At 54.6% G+C, this 17,876-nt stretch overlaps 1 protein-coding gene across 23 annotated transcripts in view; it reads left to right on the top strand.

Annotated features, from left to right (window-relative positions):
• DYSF (dysferlin) overlaps positions 1-17,876 on the top strand; it is a 200,559-nt gene that overhangs the window by 101,916 nt on the left and 80,767 nt on the right. For all 23 annotated transcript variants that reach the window (XM_019718953.3, XM_074332153.2, XM_074332151.2 and 20 more), the window contains 2 exons: positions 75-217; positions 2,627-2,800. In XM_019718953.3, coding sequence (XP_019574512.3) covers positions 75-217; positions 2,627-2,800 — 317 coding nt within the window. The remainder of the gene's footprint in view (positions 1-74; positions 218-2,626; positions 2,801-17,876) is intronic.

Genomic DNA, 17,876 nt, shown 5'->3' with positions numbered 1-17,876 from the left:
GCCCCCAATGGAGAGATAGCCTCTGGAGAGATGGGGAGTTGGGGGACAATGAGTGACGGGTACGCCTCCCCCAGGCTGGGAGTACAGTATCACCATCCCCCCGGACCGGAAGCCGAAGCACTGGGTCCCTGCTGAGAAGATGTACTACACACACCGTCGGCGGCGCTGGGTCCGCCTGCGCAGAAGGGACCTCAGCCAGATGGAGGCACTGAAGAAGGTGAGGCCAGTGGGTGGTGGGTGGGGTGAGGCTCGGGTGCAGGGATGCAAGCTGGGCACCGGTGCACACCTGTGTGTGTCTGTGCACATGGGTGTGCACAGGACATGTACAAGGCACACGAGCTCAATCGAGATACTCACAGATCATACCCAGCACACACATACATGCAAATATCACACCCAGCACAAACACAGATACACGCAAATCACAAAAAGCACACACACATCATACCTAGCACATGCACATATCGCACATAGCAATGCAATATCACACCCAGCAGAGCACACTCAGCACACACAGATGCACACAGAGCACACCCAGCACACGCATGGTTGCACACAGAGCATGCCCAGCACATGCACGGATGCACACAGAGCACGCCCAGCACACGCACGGATGCACACAGAGCACACCCAGAACACACATGGATGCACACAGAGCACATCCAGCACACACACGGATGCACACAGAGCATTCCCAGCACACGCACGGATGCACACAGAGCACACCTAGCACACACTCAGATGCACACAGAGCATACCCAGCACACGCACGGTTGCACACAGAGCACAACCAGCACACACTCAGATGCACACAGAGCATGCCCAGCACACGCATGGATGCACACAGCATGCCCAGCACATGCACGGATGCACACAGAGCACGCCCAGCACACGCACAGATGCACACAGAGCACGCCTAGGACACACACGGATGCACACAGATCATGCCCAGCATATGCACGGATGCACACAGAGCACACCCAGCACACACACGGATGCACACAGAGCACACCCAGCACACGCACGGATGCACACAGAGCACACCCAGCACATTCACAGATGCTCAGACAGAATATACCCAGATGCCCATGACTGTGCAGGGGGGAGCCCTGGGAGTTCACACACACACCCTGAAGGTGCAAAGATATACCTAGAATGTGTCTGTGGCTGGGTGTCCTAGAGGCCGAATCTCTTAGGAGTGCCAGGAGCAAGGACATGGTCTCAGGCAAAGTCAGCTTTGGCCTGAGCTGTGCCTTGGGGTGGGCACACCCTGGAGCACCATAGAATCAGCCTCACCTGGAGGCAAGGGAGCTGGGGGTTACACCTCTTAGCCATCAGTCAGTGGCTGGGGACTGCTGGGGTGGGCTGGGGCATGTACCCTCTCCAGGGAGCCTGCTTCCTTCAACATGGGCACTTCCTGGGAAAGGGGGCCACTGGAGCTGGTAGCTGCTGACTGTCCTGGCAGCTGGGAATGGGTGCAACTCATGACTACCCCAGCTGATAAAGAGGCCTGGCGGGCCCCGTCAGCATTCACCAGAGGACATGCACATGGCACACACACACATGCTCTTGGCTGTGCACAGATCCCCATGGGACACAGGAAGGTGCAGAGTGAGCTTCCCACAGACGTCCAGGCCCGCACGGCCTCAGTGCCCGCATCCCCTGGGTCTGTGTCCTTCCTCCCCAAGTGTACATTTGAATTTTGGTCCAAGAACCAGGCCTCTCCCAGTCCAGGAGTAGCCTTTGGCAGGACTCATGTCCCTTCCTCTCTTTGGGCACAGAGAATCTAGAGATGGCTGTTGCTGGGTCCAGGGAAAGGTTCTTGGGTAACAAGCTGTTCCTCGTGCCGTGAAGCAGACACACTCCATTCTCCAGGGGAGCCCCCAGGGGACAGAGCAAAGCCTTGCCAGGCAGCGAGCCTTACTTTCTCACAATCAGCATCCCTCCTAGACAGGGGCAAAGCTGGTCTCCAGGACTGGCACCCATCACTGAGCTCACGGCCCAGACCTGAGGCAGTGCCTGAGGGCAGTCATTCTCTCTTGGGAGCTGGAGAGCCAGGGGCTTCCAGGGCTCCCTCCAGACCTGGGAAGAGTCTCCTCAGAGGAAGAGCTGGGGGGGCGGGGCGGTCCCCTCCGTGGCTGACCTAGGTCCAGCCTTGAGGAGAAAAAGCTGGGGCTGGGAAATGAGATCTTCATTTTGCCTCTGAATTGCAGACCCACTTTCATTTTTAGAAGTTGGGATGTGAAGAAGAAAAAGGAAATGACAAGAAAACTTCAGATTCATGAAATCCACCCAAAATCCAACTAAACAAACAAACCTGAAGCCCAGTGTTTGCATCTCCACTTCAGTCTACCTTCCTTTTGTGGCTCCTTGGTTCTCCCCATAGCCTAGGGAGTATCTTCCCCTTCTGATAGTCTGACTCAAGAGCTCTTGTCACTGCAGAAGCTGCTCAGAGCACCCCCCCGGCCCCTCCTCCAGGCAGTCCTCCCAGGTTTTCCCATCTGGAGGGTGCTGGTGTGGGGTGGGTGGGGAATTGTGGAGGCCAGGAAGGGCGCAGGTGGAACCAAGCCCAGCACACCCTGCAAACCTGCCAGTGGCCTCTGAATCTGCCCTGTTCTCCTCGTAGCACAGGCAGGCGGAGGCAGAGGGTGAGGGCTGGGAGTACGCCTCGCTCTTTGGCTGGAAGTTCCACCTGGAGTACCGCAAAACAGATGCCTTCCGCCGCCGCCGCTGGCGCCGCCGCATGGAGCCCTTGGAGAAGACAGGACCTGCAGCTGTGTTTGCCCTTGAGGGAGCCCTGGTACGTAGGTCGCTGTGCCCGCTGAGCCTGGGTTGGGTGGGGTGCAGCTTGGGTTTCCAGGGCTGTTTAGGGCTGATGCAGGGGAGTTAGGGGCCCCAGGATAGAACTTTGGAAAGGACATTGGCCAGACATCCTGGCTTCAGTTCCTCTGGGGTTGCATGGGAAGAAAGTGGCCACCAGTCTCAGTGTCCTCCTATAATAGAACAACTCCTTTCTTGGCAATGGAAGACCAAGATGGGAGCCTTGGTCCTCTGATGGACTGACTTGTGACTGGAGCCGAGGGACTGAGTTCTTCTTGAAGAGGCTGGCTGGCTGAGATGGGCCGGGGAGGCTTTGACCTAGCCCATGGGAGCAGCTAGAGAGGCCTAGTGAGCCATGGGTGTCCTTGGTTGGACAGGAATCCTCCTGGGACAGAGGCCATTGCGTGGGCGTCCCAGGAAGTTTTGGGAGAGGTGTGCCTTCAAACCTGAGCCCCAGGCTGGCTGTCTTGTCCCAGTGCACTCTCTGGAGCCACTGGAACTGGGGTCAGCTCCGTTATCCAGGGTCTGCATGATCATGATGTGTTCCCCCAAAAGATGAGCAGGCCTTTCTGGAGAGCCTGAGAGGGGACTCAGGGCCAGGATATGGCCTGTTCCCTGCACTATTGGTCTGGGGATTCCTGGAGGTGGGAGTGACATGCCCAGGATGAGACACCCCCTCTGAAATCCAGCCACGCTGCCTGCCCCCCACCCCCAGGTGGGGGCTTTGGGTTGTGACCCTGGGAGCAGGTCCCACAGGCTGTGTTGGCTGATGGAGTCTGAGCGTATTCACGTGCAGACAGCTATGCGTGTGTTTGCATGTACTCATGCGTGTGAGTATTTGGTCGGGTGAGGAGCCGTGGGGCTTAGCCCTGGGCTACATAAAGCTGGGTACACATGTGTGGGGGCAGAGCTGCTGGAAGGGCTGGGTGAGTACAGTGGGGCAGAGCTGGTGTTCTGTAACTCTCTTTGTCCTGTCAGAAAGGGCCTGGCTTGGGCACAGGGCAGGGCCTGCCAGTAGTTGTGTGGCTCCAGCTGAGGGGTGGGGGGCATAAAGACTGTGGCAGACCTCAAAGTCAGGACCAGGTCTGAGGAGGCTGGCCGGGTACTCTAAGGAACTAGGACTTATTTTCATCAGGCAGAAAATCAACTCAAATACCTAAAGAAAGAAGAGGGATTTCAGTGCTCAGGTAGCTGGGAAGTGCCCAAGAGGTGAATGAGGCATAGGTCTGGCAGGAAATAGGGGTTCATTCAGAAGGTCCCGGGACTCTGCGTTTCTGACTTGCTCTCCTGTGTTAGCCTCGTTCTCACACTGACTCGCTCTCCGTGGTGGCAAAGATGGCACCTGTGACCAAAGGCTGACATCATCTTTAGAGCCAGCAAATCCCTGCTGGATAAAATAGCACAGCCCTCCCGGCATCCTGTTTCCCTCAGAGCTGGAGAGTGTGAGGACGGGACAGAGCCGCCAGTCGCAGTCTGATGTGTGGCTGACTGGTTCTGCCTGGTCATGTGCCCACGCCAGCCCCTGAGCCTGAGGGTGAGGCATGGAGTGTTCTCATTGGTCCTCTTGGGTCAGGCCTCTTTTCTATGATTGACAGCACCGCCAGGTTGGAGAGAGGAGCATCTAAAGAGGGAATGAAAAATTCAAAACAACGCTGGGCAAAGAGCTACAGCGGGGAGCCAGTGTGGGTGTTGAGTGGAACGTGCTCTGGTCAGAGCTGGGTTCTGCGGCTGTTAATCAAGGAGCCATGGCGGGTGGTTGAGAGGAAGAGCCTCCCATCAGGAGACCATTAGGAGCCTTGATTAGAGATCCAGGATGAGGTGACCATCTGGGACAGGAGCTGTGGGACCCGAGTGGAGGAAAGTGGAGTGGCAGGGCTCAGGGAGGGAAGAGACAAATGGGCCTCAGAGGCTCCACTGCGTGGACAGTGGATGACTCCCTTCCGCAGGCCATGGGGAGGGGTGGGCCTGGGGCAGTGATGAGTTCATGGTTGGCCCTGGCAAGTCTGACACACGCGGTGAAGTGCTGTGTGAGAAAGACGGATCTGGTGGCTGTCTGCCAGGCGGCCCAGGGCAGGAAGCTGCCGGGCATGGGGGCCGCGCGTCTGCTGTGAGGTGAGTGGGCCAGGAGAGAGGGCACAAGGCCAGAGGGGCCTGGAGACACGTGGACAGAAGCATGGACGGTCTGGGGCTGGCCAGGATCGGGGGAAGAAGATGAGCAAGGCTGGGAGACCCACTGCCAGGCTTTCATGGCTTGGTGACTGGGAGATCGAAGTGGGTCGTTTCCCAGAAACAGAGAAACTAGTTCGTTTATTCTTTCTGTGGGAGAAAATGTGAGGGAGCATGGTAATCAAATGTTAAGTCAGCAGACCTGGGAAGGTGATGGATTGTGAGGCCAGTGTGATTCGCCTGTGATATGTGGAAGGAACCAACACAGCGAAGCCGTCTGTGTCTGGGGAGCTTTGCTGACTTAGAGAACCAGGGCAGACAGTGGATGGAGGGGCTGCACCCACAAACCTGGATCTGGAGGACACAGACTTTTGGGAAGTCTTTAGGTATGGCCAGCATTTGGGGAGGGCCCTAGGCCTGTTTGACAGGAACAGTGTGACCATGCTGCACTGGAGTGAATTGAACCTCCATTGACACCAACACACACACACACACACACACATGCACACACACGTGCACACACACATGCACATATGCATACACATTCCCCTTCCATGGTCACCTTTCCACGCTTCCTGCTAGGATAAAAGTCAGCCTGGAGTCCTGTCCCTGAGCCTGCTGTCCTTTGTCCCGGGGCTTATTGACGCCCAGCAAAGCACAGGGCCAAAGTCCACCCTGTGTCATGGGGGCAGGTGGTTGAGTTTCCTGGGTGACAGGACCCAGCTACTGGTCCTTGATGTGTGTAGATTCGCTTGGTGGGAACACGGTAGGACAGGTGAGCTGAATGGCTCAGGTTTGGTTCCAATTCTCCTTCCTCTGTGTCTGTGCTGTGGACAAGTCCCTTATCCCTTTAGTGACTCTGTTACCTGCATCCTAGGGGTATTATACGGATTAAGGACATGATGCCTAGAAAGAAGTGCTTGTCAGCCCTAAGGAACAAAGGAGCCATCTGGGCATCTTGTTAAAATGCAGACTCTCGATTTGGTGTCTGGGTGGGGCCTGAGAGTCTCCATTTCTAGGAAGCTTCCAAGTGACGCAATGCTGCTGGCCCAAGGACCGCCTCCAGGTATCCAGGATATGACGTGCATAGTCCGTCGTGAAGATGAGGGTGGGTGGTGGTCACATCGGGCCCTCCACTTGGATGCCGTCCTGAGAGAGGCCGGGTTTGTCCATTCTTGACTGATGGTGTGTGGCCAGGGCCCTGGAGAGGGAGGCAGGGGAAGATGACACGTTGTCCTTGTTCCCTGATGGGAGAAAAGTGGTCTTTACTTCGAATGCTCTCCCATCTGACGGTGGAGGCCTGGCCCATGAGGGACAGCTGTCTGACTAGGAAGAGAGACTTTCACACGTGAGTGCTAAGAAACCCAAAGAATTTGCATCTTTGAAGTGCAGGAGGGCAGAATAAAGTCATTCCAGAGTGACAGAGTCTAATGAGGGATGCTTTTTAGAGGACCACATTGGGAGGCAGAGCTTGAAGGAGTCCAGGGACAGAATGCGGGTGGTGGCCAGGTGGCCTTCCTGGTAATTTGACATTTCTGGATGTCTGGGCCCAGGGGCCAGGCTTGTGGCGCCCCTTGCCTCCTACCACCCTTCCCCTGGCCCACGTGCTCACCAGCAAGCCGGGCCTCGCTTGCCAGCTTCCCCTCCTGAAGACGTCTCGCTGGAAGGCAGGCCCTGTCTGCTCATTAGCACGGGCAGCCTTTCCCTGAAACCTTCTGCCGGGGCCAAGCCTGGCTCCCTCCACGGAGCGGGAGGCCCTGGCTCCGTCTGCTAATCGTCTGCTGTCTCCATCGTGAGCATTATTTTATTTTCGTATTATTCTTTTTCCAGCTAATATCCTGGCATTCCCAAAGACACCGGGTTTCATAATCTCCCTGGCGTTCCCAGGGAGCTGGGAAGCGGAGCACAAAGCTGCTATTATAGCTCGTTCCATCCAGCCTCCCTCTCCTCGCCCCACACCCCGTGCTGCCGCCACCGCGGGCTCCCACCCAGTCACCCCCTCCAGACGCCACCGGCCTCTCTGGGAACTCTGGTGACGGCTGCCGGCTGCCGGGATGAGCTCACAGAATCCGTCCTGTCGCTCTTGCCCTGGGCCTGCCCTCCTCGCGCAAGGATTTTTCCAGAGCCATGTCTCTGTGCTTGGCCCTGACTGTCAGGCAGGGTTTTCCGAGATGATCCTGGGCAGGGAGGAGGAAAGGAGATGGAGACTCGGCAATTTGTTCTCATAGCCTTGGAGATTTTCAGAGCTGGAAGGAACTTCCATGTTTGAAAGGCGCTCTCCACCTGGCTATGGAGCCGTGGGAGCCTCTTGAAATTGCATGCAAATCTGTGGGTGTTTGTGTGTGACCTGTGTGTGCATGTGTGTCTGATGTGTAGGCACATGTGTGATGTGCACACACACACGATATGTGTGTAATGTATATGCACATGTGTGATACATATGTGCAAGTGTGTGCAATGTATATGATGTGTGCACATGTGTGATGTGCATATATGTGCAATGAGCGCACCTGTGTTTGTGATGGTGAATTCTGGTTTAAGGTCCATGGTTTTCTCCAATTCCAAAGGGAACCCAGGACCCCAAAGAATATAAGAATTACTAAAATCCATTTTACCATGTGCCAAAGACCAGGCTGAGAGCTTTATATGCATTGGGTCATTCTGGCCTCACAGTGACCCCGGAAGGCTGGATTCTATCATTATATCCATTTCATAGTTGGGGAGATTGAAGTTCAGAACTGCACTGTCCAATACGGTAGCCACCAGCCATATGTGGCTATTTAGATTTACATTTAAAGTAATTAAAATAAGAAAATTTAGTTCCCCAGTCACACTAGCCACATTTCCAATGCTCAACAGCTACACCTGGCTATCACTTTGGACAGTGCAATTATAGAAGAGTTCCATCATTCCAGAAAGTTCTGTTGGACAGCGCTGCTCTAATATTACTCTGAGCCCCTAATATTACCCCAGAAGAAGCTGGGGCATGAGAAGGGGTTTGCCCAGTGGCACAACATGAGTCAGTTCTCAAACCAAGGCCAGAACAGCGGCTCTCTGCCCTCCCTCCCCAGGTTACTCTCTCCACTCCTATTCGAGCACAATGTCCTCCCCCAGTGAGGGCCTTTGAGTGGGGTCCTAGGGAGGGCCCTTGGCGCCTGGCTGGAGCCTTTGGCTGTGGGTATCACCCTCCTCATGTTGTAGCCAGGTAGCTTGGCCTCCCTGGAGCAGTTGGGCAGCTGGAGGGGAGCTGGTATGATGGCCCCCACCTAGGAAGCCGCCAATTGGTTGGCAGAGACCTGAGTCCTGACCTGAAGTGGCGAGGACCTACAGAGACAGGCATTCCAAGCCCCAGCCAGGAGGCAGGGAAGGGTAGCTGGGAGCCGGAAGTGCTGAGAGGGAGAAGCTGCAGGTGCCAGAAAGGAGTAATTTGAGATTTGAACTGTTTGAAAAGGAGGTCAGATGTGGGTGGGGAGGGGAAGGGCCATCTCCGGACCCGGATAGAGCCCTGCCAGGTATGGCATAGTTCCCAGGTGTGGTGCCCAGAGTGGCACTTTGAGCAACGGCAGCACCTGGGAGCTGAGAGGGCTTTGCCTCGTTAAGTAACCAAGGCCTATGGGGTGGTCTGCCTGAATTGGGAAGGGGCTCTGTGTGTCCTGGATTCTGTTTTTTGAATATGCTAATTGAACACCTGTTCTATACCTGGCATTGTGCTAGCAGGGCAGCTTAAGGGCTGGTTGGCCTCTCAAGCAGGAGTGTTCCTGCCCCTCCTGCTCCACTACATAGAAAGACAATTTGGGTAATTCCTCTAAATGTGCACACGCTAGGTCAGTTTAGCCCAAGGATGCTGATGTCTGGAGGGCCGAATTGTGTCTGTGTACTTGAGACAAAGTGCCAGCACACAGATGTGTGTGTATGTCACCGCTGTGTAGATGTGCTGGGTGCGCCATGTGTGTCGTTGTACATGTATGAGGGTCGACATCCACCATTGCTAAGGTGATCTTATAATTTATTGTCTGGACTGGGACACTATTGTCAGTCATGTTGGAAAACAGGTATAAGCTAGGGCCATTCCTGACCAAGTGGGACATACAGTTGTCCTAATTACAGAGGCATTCTGGCGTGGGATAAAACCTGCTAGAGTGTTCTCTGCAACCTCCACGTGCGGAGACGTGGAAACCCTAGAGGGACACATGCACACATACACACAGACGCACGCGCCAGCCCACACGTGGCACCGTGGATTCTCCAGGTTTCCTGATTCCACTCCCAGATCCCCAGGGGCTGGCCTGTAGTTTTGCAAGGAGTTTAGCAGCTGTTGCCAAGCCCTGGCTCCAGCTGTAAATTAAATGGGGTTGCACCCTTGCCTGCTATTCCACTTAAGGTTGCAATCAGCCCCGATTAGGAAGGGAGGTCTGTGTTCCTGAGTTTTCTCTTTTAAAGTGTTCTTCTCCTCTGGCCTGGCCTGCTGGCCTGTGTGGGGTTTCCCTGGAAGCTGAGGCTGGGGCAGCCGGGGCAGTGATGTGTGGGCCCTGGGCTCCCCAAGGCCCTGACTTGGCACTCGGCTCCGTCCTGCCCCAGAACCCTGCTCAGGTGCTGAGTTCTATGGGGAAACAGGAGCTGGGAAGAGCCCCGAGGGGTTTCTGGGAGACCCCTGTCTCTGCCAGCTAATTTGCTGTGCCACCCTAAGGAAGACTTTAACTTCTCTGGGCCCTAGTTTTCTCACTTACCAGATAGGAGTGATAACAACACAACAAAAATAATCTCTCCATATAGAGCAGGGGTCAGCAAACCATGCCCACAAGTCAAATCAAGCCCTGTGCCCATTTGTGCAAATAGGGCTTCATTGGCACAGCCATGCTCGTTCATGTGTGTGTTATTTGTGGCTGCTGTCCTGCTCTAGTGGCAGCTGAGTGGTCGCAAAGGCCACAGTATTTACTCTCTGGCCCTTTATGGACAAAGTTTGCCATCTGTTCTAGAGCACGTACCATGAGTCAGGCACTGCACTCTTCCCTGTTCATGTATCATCTCACTTAACCCTCCCAGCTATCCTAAGAGATGTGTTTTATTAGCACTCCCATTTTACAGGCAAGCAAACTGAGGCACAGAGAAGACAAGTAATAATTATTCTAGCTGTGCTTCCTCACATGAGTATTGTGAAAAGTCTTATGGATAATGATGAAGCCGTGCAGAGTTTGTAGCACTCTACCCTACATCGCCGTGTGTTCTCTGGATGTCCCAGCACATCCCATAGTGAAGAAGAGATCCTGGCAGGTCACCCTCAAGCTGTGTTGGCCAATATTTGACAATTGGTCTCCCGAAAAAAAAATCCAGAAAACAAATCCCACCCTGGTTTGTAGCACTTGCTGATTTCCAGGGTGTAAATATCTCTGCCATGGCCGATTCAAGCCAGCAATGTGACATCATGAACGTGGGGATGGGAAGAGCGTGGCAGTGGCACGTCGTACGCAGTATGTCCACCCCCCCATACACTATACGTAAATAACTTCAGGAACAGGGTAACAGTAAAAGGTAGCAAAATAATTAGGAAGTGATGAGTTGAGTTTGAATATTTATCACCTTTGTTTTTTGAATTAATTTCTGTAGTTGTAAATTTATATGATTTAATTTTTTCAAATGGCTGTGTTTAAACACTGGCTTGTAAAATGGCTGAAAATTTAATGATCTGTTCTCATGAGCCATATGAGTCGGCTCCAGCACCTGCTGCTCTCAGCAGGGGCCAGGGGCGGCTCCCCAATCCTGCTTACAGAAGTAAAGGGATGGGGGTCCTTCGAATAGTAGCTCCCCTGCTCTTTGAGTCCATCATGCATAGGAATTGAGTTCTCTTCGTAAAGTGAGGAGGGCAGCTGGCCCCCCACACCTATCCTCTTGACCCTGCTAGGGAAGGGGGTGCCCTGATGGGCCCCCAAGATACCTTGGAGGCTCTGTTGTTTCCTTTCTGACCACCATGGTGTGGCTCCTGTGGCTCTGTCCCCGCCTGCTCAGCCTGTCCTTTTGCTGCATCCACATCTGCTTTTGCTCCTTCTGCCTCTACTTTACAAATCCTGATTCAGACACGGGGCAGTGTGCCATTACCAGAGGGAGGAGGGGTGTGTGTGTGTGTGTGTGTGTGTGTGTGTGTGAGATAGACAACCTGTGGCGCAGAAGGAATCTCAGACACGCTAGCAGTCTTGTGCTGGTCTTGGGTCCAATTTAGGCAGGTCAAGGAGTCCCCTTCATAGAGTGCTTGATTTCTCAGCTTCCCTACCTCTTTCTTCCCAGTGCAGTGGCCACACTGAGGTCTTGGGGGCATCAGCGCTCAGCAGAGTAAGGTGGGCTTGGCTGCTAGCTCTGGGGACCCCTGGGGAAGCCCCGCAGCATCTGGGAGGGAGAGAGTTCCTCACACATCTAAGCTCAGGCTCCCCCAGGGAGCCGTGGCTGCCAGCTGGGCAGCAGCAGTTGGAGGCTACCCAGTCCCCTGGGCGAGCGGCAGGATGCTTTCCACAGCTAGCCCCAAGATGGAGTGCGTGGCCGCAGACCGCGTGGCTGCCAGCCCCAGCCTGGGAGTCTCACTGACATGAGCTATGGAGGCAGGAATGTGACTGTGGGAAACCCAATGCCCTGGGCCTGGCCCTGAGGCTGGGGAACAGTGAGCACGTGGAGTGGGAATGAAGGGAGGATGGGTAGAAACCAGAGCATCAGCCACCCCTGCAGCCTGGTTCTGCCCGGGGCTCCGAGTGAGAGCAGAAGGCAGCCACCCTCCCTCTGCTGGCCTTGCCTCCCGCTCTTCCCAACTCGCCCCTCTAGCCAAGCCTTTCCGCTAAGCTTGAGGGCAGGCCTCCAGCCTGCTGCTGTGCTCCCTGTTTCAGCACTCTTCCTCTGGCCCCTCCTCCAGGAAGCCTTCCTGAATGGGACCTTCCAAGGGCCCACCCTGTTCCATTTTACTCCACAGACAGCCCCACCCCCGGGGTGCAGTGAATTTACATCACTTGTGCTTTCTGTAGTTAGACTCTCAGCCTCCCGAGGGTGGGAGGCCCTGCTGTCTGATGCACACTTTCCTGTCCCTTCCCCTGGGACCTTAGGCCTGAGAGAGTGCTACACACCTGGCTTAGGGTGGGGAATAGTGCTTCATATGATAAGGTTTTAATGGATACCTGCTAAATGCTAGACACTGGGCTGGGTGCAGGGGATAAAGGAGTACGCATGCCTCGCCTCTCCACATGGAGAGATGGACGCAGGACAAAAGCTAGGAGAGGCTGGGCAGGGGCCAGTGATACAGGCAAGGCAGGCATTGCGTTGTCTAAGCCTCAGTGACTCAGCTGAAGGAAGAGCTCAGGTTTGCTCATTGGGGAGAGCATTCCAGATGGAGAGAACTGCCTGCAGGCAAAGGTCCTGTGGAGGAGGGAAGGTGATAGATTCCAAGTTTACAGAAAGCTGGAGGGCAAGGAGTAAGGGGGCGGAGGATATTAACATGAGACTGGAGAGATCAAAGAGTTAAACTGGTACCACTAGCATTTACTGAGTGCCAGGTACCTGCCTAGGGCAATGGGCGCATTTTATTGAATTTTCATCAGTGGTTCTCAACCAGGGGCAATTTCTATCCCCTACCCCGCCCCCCAGGAGACATTTGACAATGTCTGATGATGTTTTTGGTGGTCACAGCAGAGGGGTGGGAGGTGTTATGGACATCTACGGGGCAGAGGCTCCAAATGCTGCTAAACATCCACCAATGCACAGGGCAGCCCCACAGCAAAGAATTATCTGGCCCTAAATGTCAATAGTTCCAAGGGTGAAAATCCCTGCATTTTTAATAGTTCTGCACAATGGGTGTTACCGTGATTACCACTTCATAATAGGGAGCCGGAGTTTCAGGAACTGGGCTTCTCTGTGGCACCCCAGCTCCCTTTCCCTGACCCACACTGTGAGTTCCAGGCAAGTTTCTTCCCCTCCCCCCTTCCTGGTACCCAACATGGAGTCTGATGCCCAGGGAATGGTACCCTGGACATTCTCTACGTCGGAGCTTCAGGGTCTGTGAAATGAATGGGTCACCTTGGTTTTCTGCCCTGTGCACATGAAATGGTGCTACCCATTGCAAGTTTAGGTATCTGCAGGCGTCTCTTTTGTCATGCAGTAATTCAGTTGCCCTGCCTTTGCATGCCATAGTTTCCTTGTCTCTAAAAGGAAGGCAGTAACAGTCCCCGTCTGGAAGGTGTGGTTACGATTCAGCTCCTTGTTCTCAGCGCTTAGGAGAATCGCTGCACGTGTTACGTGCCACGTAGTTGGGAGCGTGACTGTTAAAGACGGCAAACCCGTGTCCGTCACGCTGCATCTCACTTACATCCTCTTCTCCCCACTGTCTGCCTCATTGCTTTTTTGGGGATCCTTCCCTCAAGTTAGGCTTAACCCTCAGAAAGTTCCTTTAGCCCCAAACAATTCCCTCCAGAAAAAGGGTGATTGTGTGACGAGAGAGGCACTTACAGACATGAGGGGCTCAACTTGGATTTTATTCATTGATTCAGTAAATATTTACCGAGGGCCTCCCTGTGCCAGGCACTGTTGTAGGTTCTGGGGACACAGCAGTGGCCTCATGGAGCCCAAATGCTAAGGGGTGAGGTAGACAATCAACAAAAACATTAACAATCAAGTGTCTGGGGTAACAAGTGCCATGATGAAAATAAAGCCACATAAGAGGGTAGAGTGTGACACTGCAGGGTACGTGTGAGTGTGTGTTTGTGTATGTGGGGATGTGTGTGGGTGGGGCAGGATGTGTGTGTGTGATGCGTGTGGGGTCAGGGGGTGAGTGTGTCTTGGGGTGGGGTGTGTGAGCGTGTGGGGGGATGTGAGTGTGTGTATTTCAATGTGATTTTGACCGTTGGTCAGGGAAGGCCTCTCTAGGGAGTTGACATTTCATGTCTCCACAAACAGTAATATTCATTTTCCAACTTGAATGTGGGACCGATCTGGCACAAAGTAGGTGTTCAATAAACACGAGTGTCACAGGGAAGGACTGATGGGAGGGAGATGCTTTCCACAAGCTCCTGAATCAGGTTTTCACCAGGCCTCATTGTTTACTTGAGAGAAATTCCCAGCGTGGGAGCCCTGCACATACATCCACACGTGAAAACGACCACGTGCTTCAAAGTGAAGAAAGCGCGACATTGGGTTATCTGTGTTAATGCATAGCCTAGCCTCTGATCCGGTTGATGGGCTGGCCTTTGTCATCAGCTCTCCCCAGAGTTTATACAATTGTTCTCACTTGAGGCAAGTGCTCATTTGTTCGTTCATTCTTTCACTCATTCTCCAGTTATTTATTGAGCATCTGCTGTGTGTGAGGTGTTCTGGTCATATGATGGAAACCTCAGCGAGCTCTCAGTGGGAAGGGCAGATAGGTAAACAGGGATCTACAATGGGGGGTGGTAGGTGCAGTAAGGGGACATTCAGGCACTGTGGGAGCCCATGGGAGGGGTGCCTAACTCATCCTTGTAGAATAACCTTGAAAATAAGACTGGACATCTGAGGAAAAAGCCAGGGGAAGCATGGGACAGAGAAACCTACATGTAGGAGGCACAGAAGCAAGAAAGGGGACCCCGGAGGGTTCCAGCAGGTTTGAACATGGAAGCCAGCAGGGGCGTGGGTGTTTGGGAGTGTCCTGACTGTTGGAGATTCAATTCAGAGGCCATCGCTAGGCTGGGAGGGAGACCTGCACCCGCCTGCCCCCGCGCTCTGTGCTCAGCGTCTGAAGGGAATGTTTGGAGAGCTCAGGTTCCCCTGGGAGGATCAGAGGATAGAAAGGTATTGTCCAGCTGTGAGGGTGGAATTCTGCCCCTGGTAGGAACCTGCTTAGTGGGTGTCCCTCAGCCCAGCTCCCGGTTCTCTCTGCTTCTTCCCAACAAGCCCCGTCGGTCTCTGTGAGATAGAGGGAGAAAGGAAGGAGGAGGCAGGTCCACACTTGGCAGTGCGTGGGGGTGGGACGGCAGAGGGCCTGTGCAGCAGGGAGGTGGAAGGAGGCTATGGGCCCCTCCTCTGGAGGCAGGACAGGTGAAGGAACCCTGGCAGTGAGGGGCCTTCCTGGAGGGAACGCTGGCTCCTCCCTCTGAAGGATGGTTATTCTCAGTGCCAGGGCCTGCTGTGGGCCAGACCCAGAGCTAGGCCGGAGATACCTGGCTCCAGCCTTTGTGGAAATCCCAAGGAGGGGGACACCTTTCCTACTTACAGGCGGCGGCCCTGCCCTTGGACAGAGACCCAGAAAGTACTGCCAAAGCCCCAGGCAGAGGCCTTGGGTGGGAGTGGTGCTGACGGGAGGCGGCTAGGGGAGGCCATCTAGAGGAGGTGTGAGGTGAGTGGGGATGTGCCCTGGCAGTGGTCCGCAAGCAGGGAGGTCCCTGTAGGCACCCGGAGGGAGAGAAGGAATTCTGGGGCCTGTGGGAGGCAGTGGCTCCCTGTGCTGTCCCAGCACCCTACGTGTGTGTGTGTGTGTGTGTGTGTGTGTGTGGCACATGTGTGTTGCTGGACAGAGGTGAAAGGGCTATGGAGTCCTGGACCTTCCACCCTGCCACCAGCTGAACCCCCCTCGCCCCTCACCCAGTGCACTGAGCTGCCTGCGCTATGCGTTGTTGCACCCGGGGGCTGGCCAAGCCATTTCCAGCGTCCTGATCTGCTTTCCTTGGCGTGCCTGCCCCTCACGCCTGGGGTGGCCTGCTGGGCCCCCCAGGTCCAGCCCTCTGTGCAGCTTCTCAGACCCTGAAACTGGGAGCTATTAGCTGCTGGACTTGGTGCGTGCTCTGGCGGGATGCCAGTATAACACAGCCACGCCAAATGCCTTTCCTGGTGGGAACCCAGGACGCCTGGGGTCCACACCTGCCGGAGAGGGAGGATTCAGGCATGGTGGCCTCGGGTTCTGTCTGTAGTACCCTTCCTTGTCTGTAGTATGACACACCTCCCTGTTATTCTGCGTGTGTGTGTGTGTGTGTGTGTGTGTGTGTGTTTTGAGAGACTGATTACTTGATTGATTGATTTTGATTTCTGCCCAGGGCTGTGGCTCCTGAAATGTCCATTTTTCCAGCTCCTGGAATAATTTTGAACAAATGTATGAATACCACCCCTGAACACAATTGCTAACTTCATAGTTTATGACTTACCTTCCCCTGCTCTGCCTGTGCCTTATTTCTCTCATAAGGTCATTCGTAGCAAACATTTATTGAGTATTTATTATGTACCAGGTGGTGTGCTGAAAACAACATGTAATTTGTCTCCTTAATAATCACAGCAACTCTCTGAGATAGATACTATAGAATTATCCCAAATTTACAGAGAAACTGGTTCAGAGAGGTTAAGCAACCCGCCCAAAGTCACACAGCTAGTAAATGGGAGGGCCAGAATTGGAGCCCAAGTAATCTGGTTGTAGAGCTTGTGTTGAAGTTGTGGCCAAAGCAAGGGAGTCACTGCATCTCCCTGTCAGAGGGGGGGCTGTCCTCTCATGTTAGCCAGAGCCTGCCTGGTTATATAGTAGGACCTTGGTGAGTCCCCTGAGAGAGCAGATGAACATGTCTTTCCTACACGTATGTGTTACGGGCCCTTTTGTGGGAATGGAGCCGAGGAAAACCGGCTGACCTTTAGGATGCATTTCTTTGTTGACTCAGAGTGACCAGGGAAGGACTGGGACAGTCGGTGGCACTTCTGGTTAGGGAACAGCATGAGCCTGCGATGGGAGCAGGTGTGAGTCTGGGCCAGCTTTAAGGAGTGTGGCTGCCTGAAGCTGAGGGCTGGGTTTGAGAGAAGTAAGCCCTGTTGTTCTTGGGGATGATAGGGCGGGTCACCGAGGGTCTGCCCAGGACCCTTTGGGTAGCAAGAGCCACCAAAGGATTTGGACTGGGGATCCAAGTGGTGACTGAGTAATGACACTGTTCTGGCTCTAGGTGTGGGCGGGTCAGAAGTGGGAGGAGTGGCATCCAGGAGGCTTCTTGAACAAGGGGTCTGGGGCTAGGCCCTGAGGGTGGGCGGGGTTTGGAGGGGAGGGACACAGAAGTGGCCATGCCCATTGTATTTGGAAGCACAGGGGGACTGTGTAGCTCCAGGGTCCTGAGAGAGGCCGAGTCCTGTGAAATGGCGGCAGCCAGGTGGGGTCTGGGTCGCCCAGCAGAAAGGCCCTGGGAAGTCGCCATTCTGGGAGGGCTTAGGCGGGATGAACAGGCCGTACAAAGGGAGGTCGGGGTTATTTTTCAAAGGTGTGTGTACTTGTGTATTGGGAAGAGGGACTGGGCAAGCGAATGGGGCAGGTCACTATATGGGGAAAGGGGAGAGGGACTTGGAGAAATCTGAGTGGCAGCAGAGGGAGTGGACCGCATGCAAGTGCTGTCCAGCTCTCCCCAGCCCATCTGCTGGGCTCCTGATATGAGAGGCTGATGGGCCTGGGGTTATAGAAAGCCAAATCTGGGAAGCTGGGCTGCAGTGTGCATGGAGCATTTCCTACGTTTATGGGGGCCCTGGTCCCTACTGGGTTTCTACTGGGTCCCCAAGACCCCAAACCATACAGGACCCCAGTGAGGGGCCGCAGTGTGGCAGAGGTGGCAGTGAGGGGATCGGCGCAGCAGGGAGGTGGGCATCTGGTCCAGGGAAGGTGGTTAGAGCCGAGTGCTAATAAGGAAAAGGAGGGGAGTGAGGGTCTAGCTTTATGCACAGTAATCTGACAGGCTGGCTCTGAGTCTGAGTGTAGACCTAGCTCACCTCCCGCTCCTGTCCCTGAGCCTGGGGACCCAGCTCGGGGCCTGTGTATCCCGGGCATCAGCACTGGCTCCAGGCACACAGGGATGGGCAAAGATGCCAGACTGGGTCCTCCAGACCTTGGCGCCTCTTAACTCATCCCAATGGGCAGATCACCACTGGGTTTCCCCTGG

The sequence above is a fragment of the Rhinolophus sinicus genome, chromosome 2, assembly GCF_057876585.1.
Source record: "Rhinolophus sinicus isolate RSI-liver-muscle chromosome 2, RSI-T2T, whole genome shotgun sequence".
In the NCBI taxonomy this organism is placed as follows: Eukaryota; Metazoa; Chordata; class Mammalia; order Chiroptera; family Rhinolophidae; genus Rhinolophus; species Rhinolophus sinicus.
The sequence above is the reverse complement of the archived record's forward strand: the minus strand, read 5'-3'. Positions and strand labels throughout refer to the sequence as shown.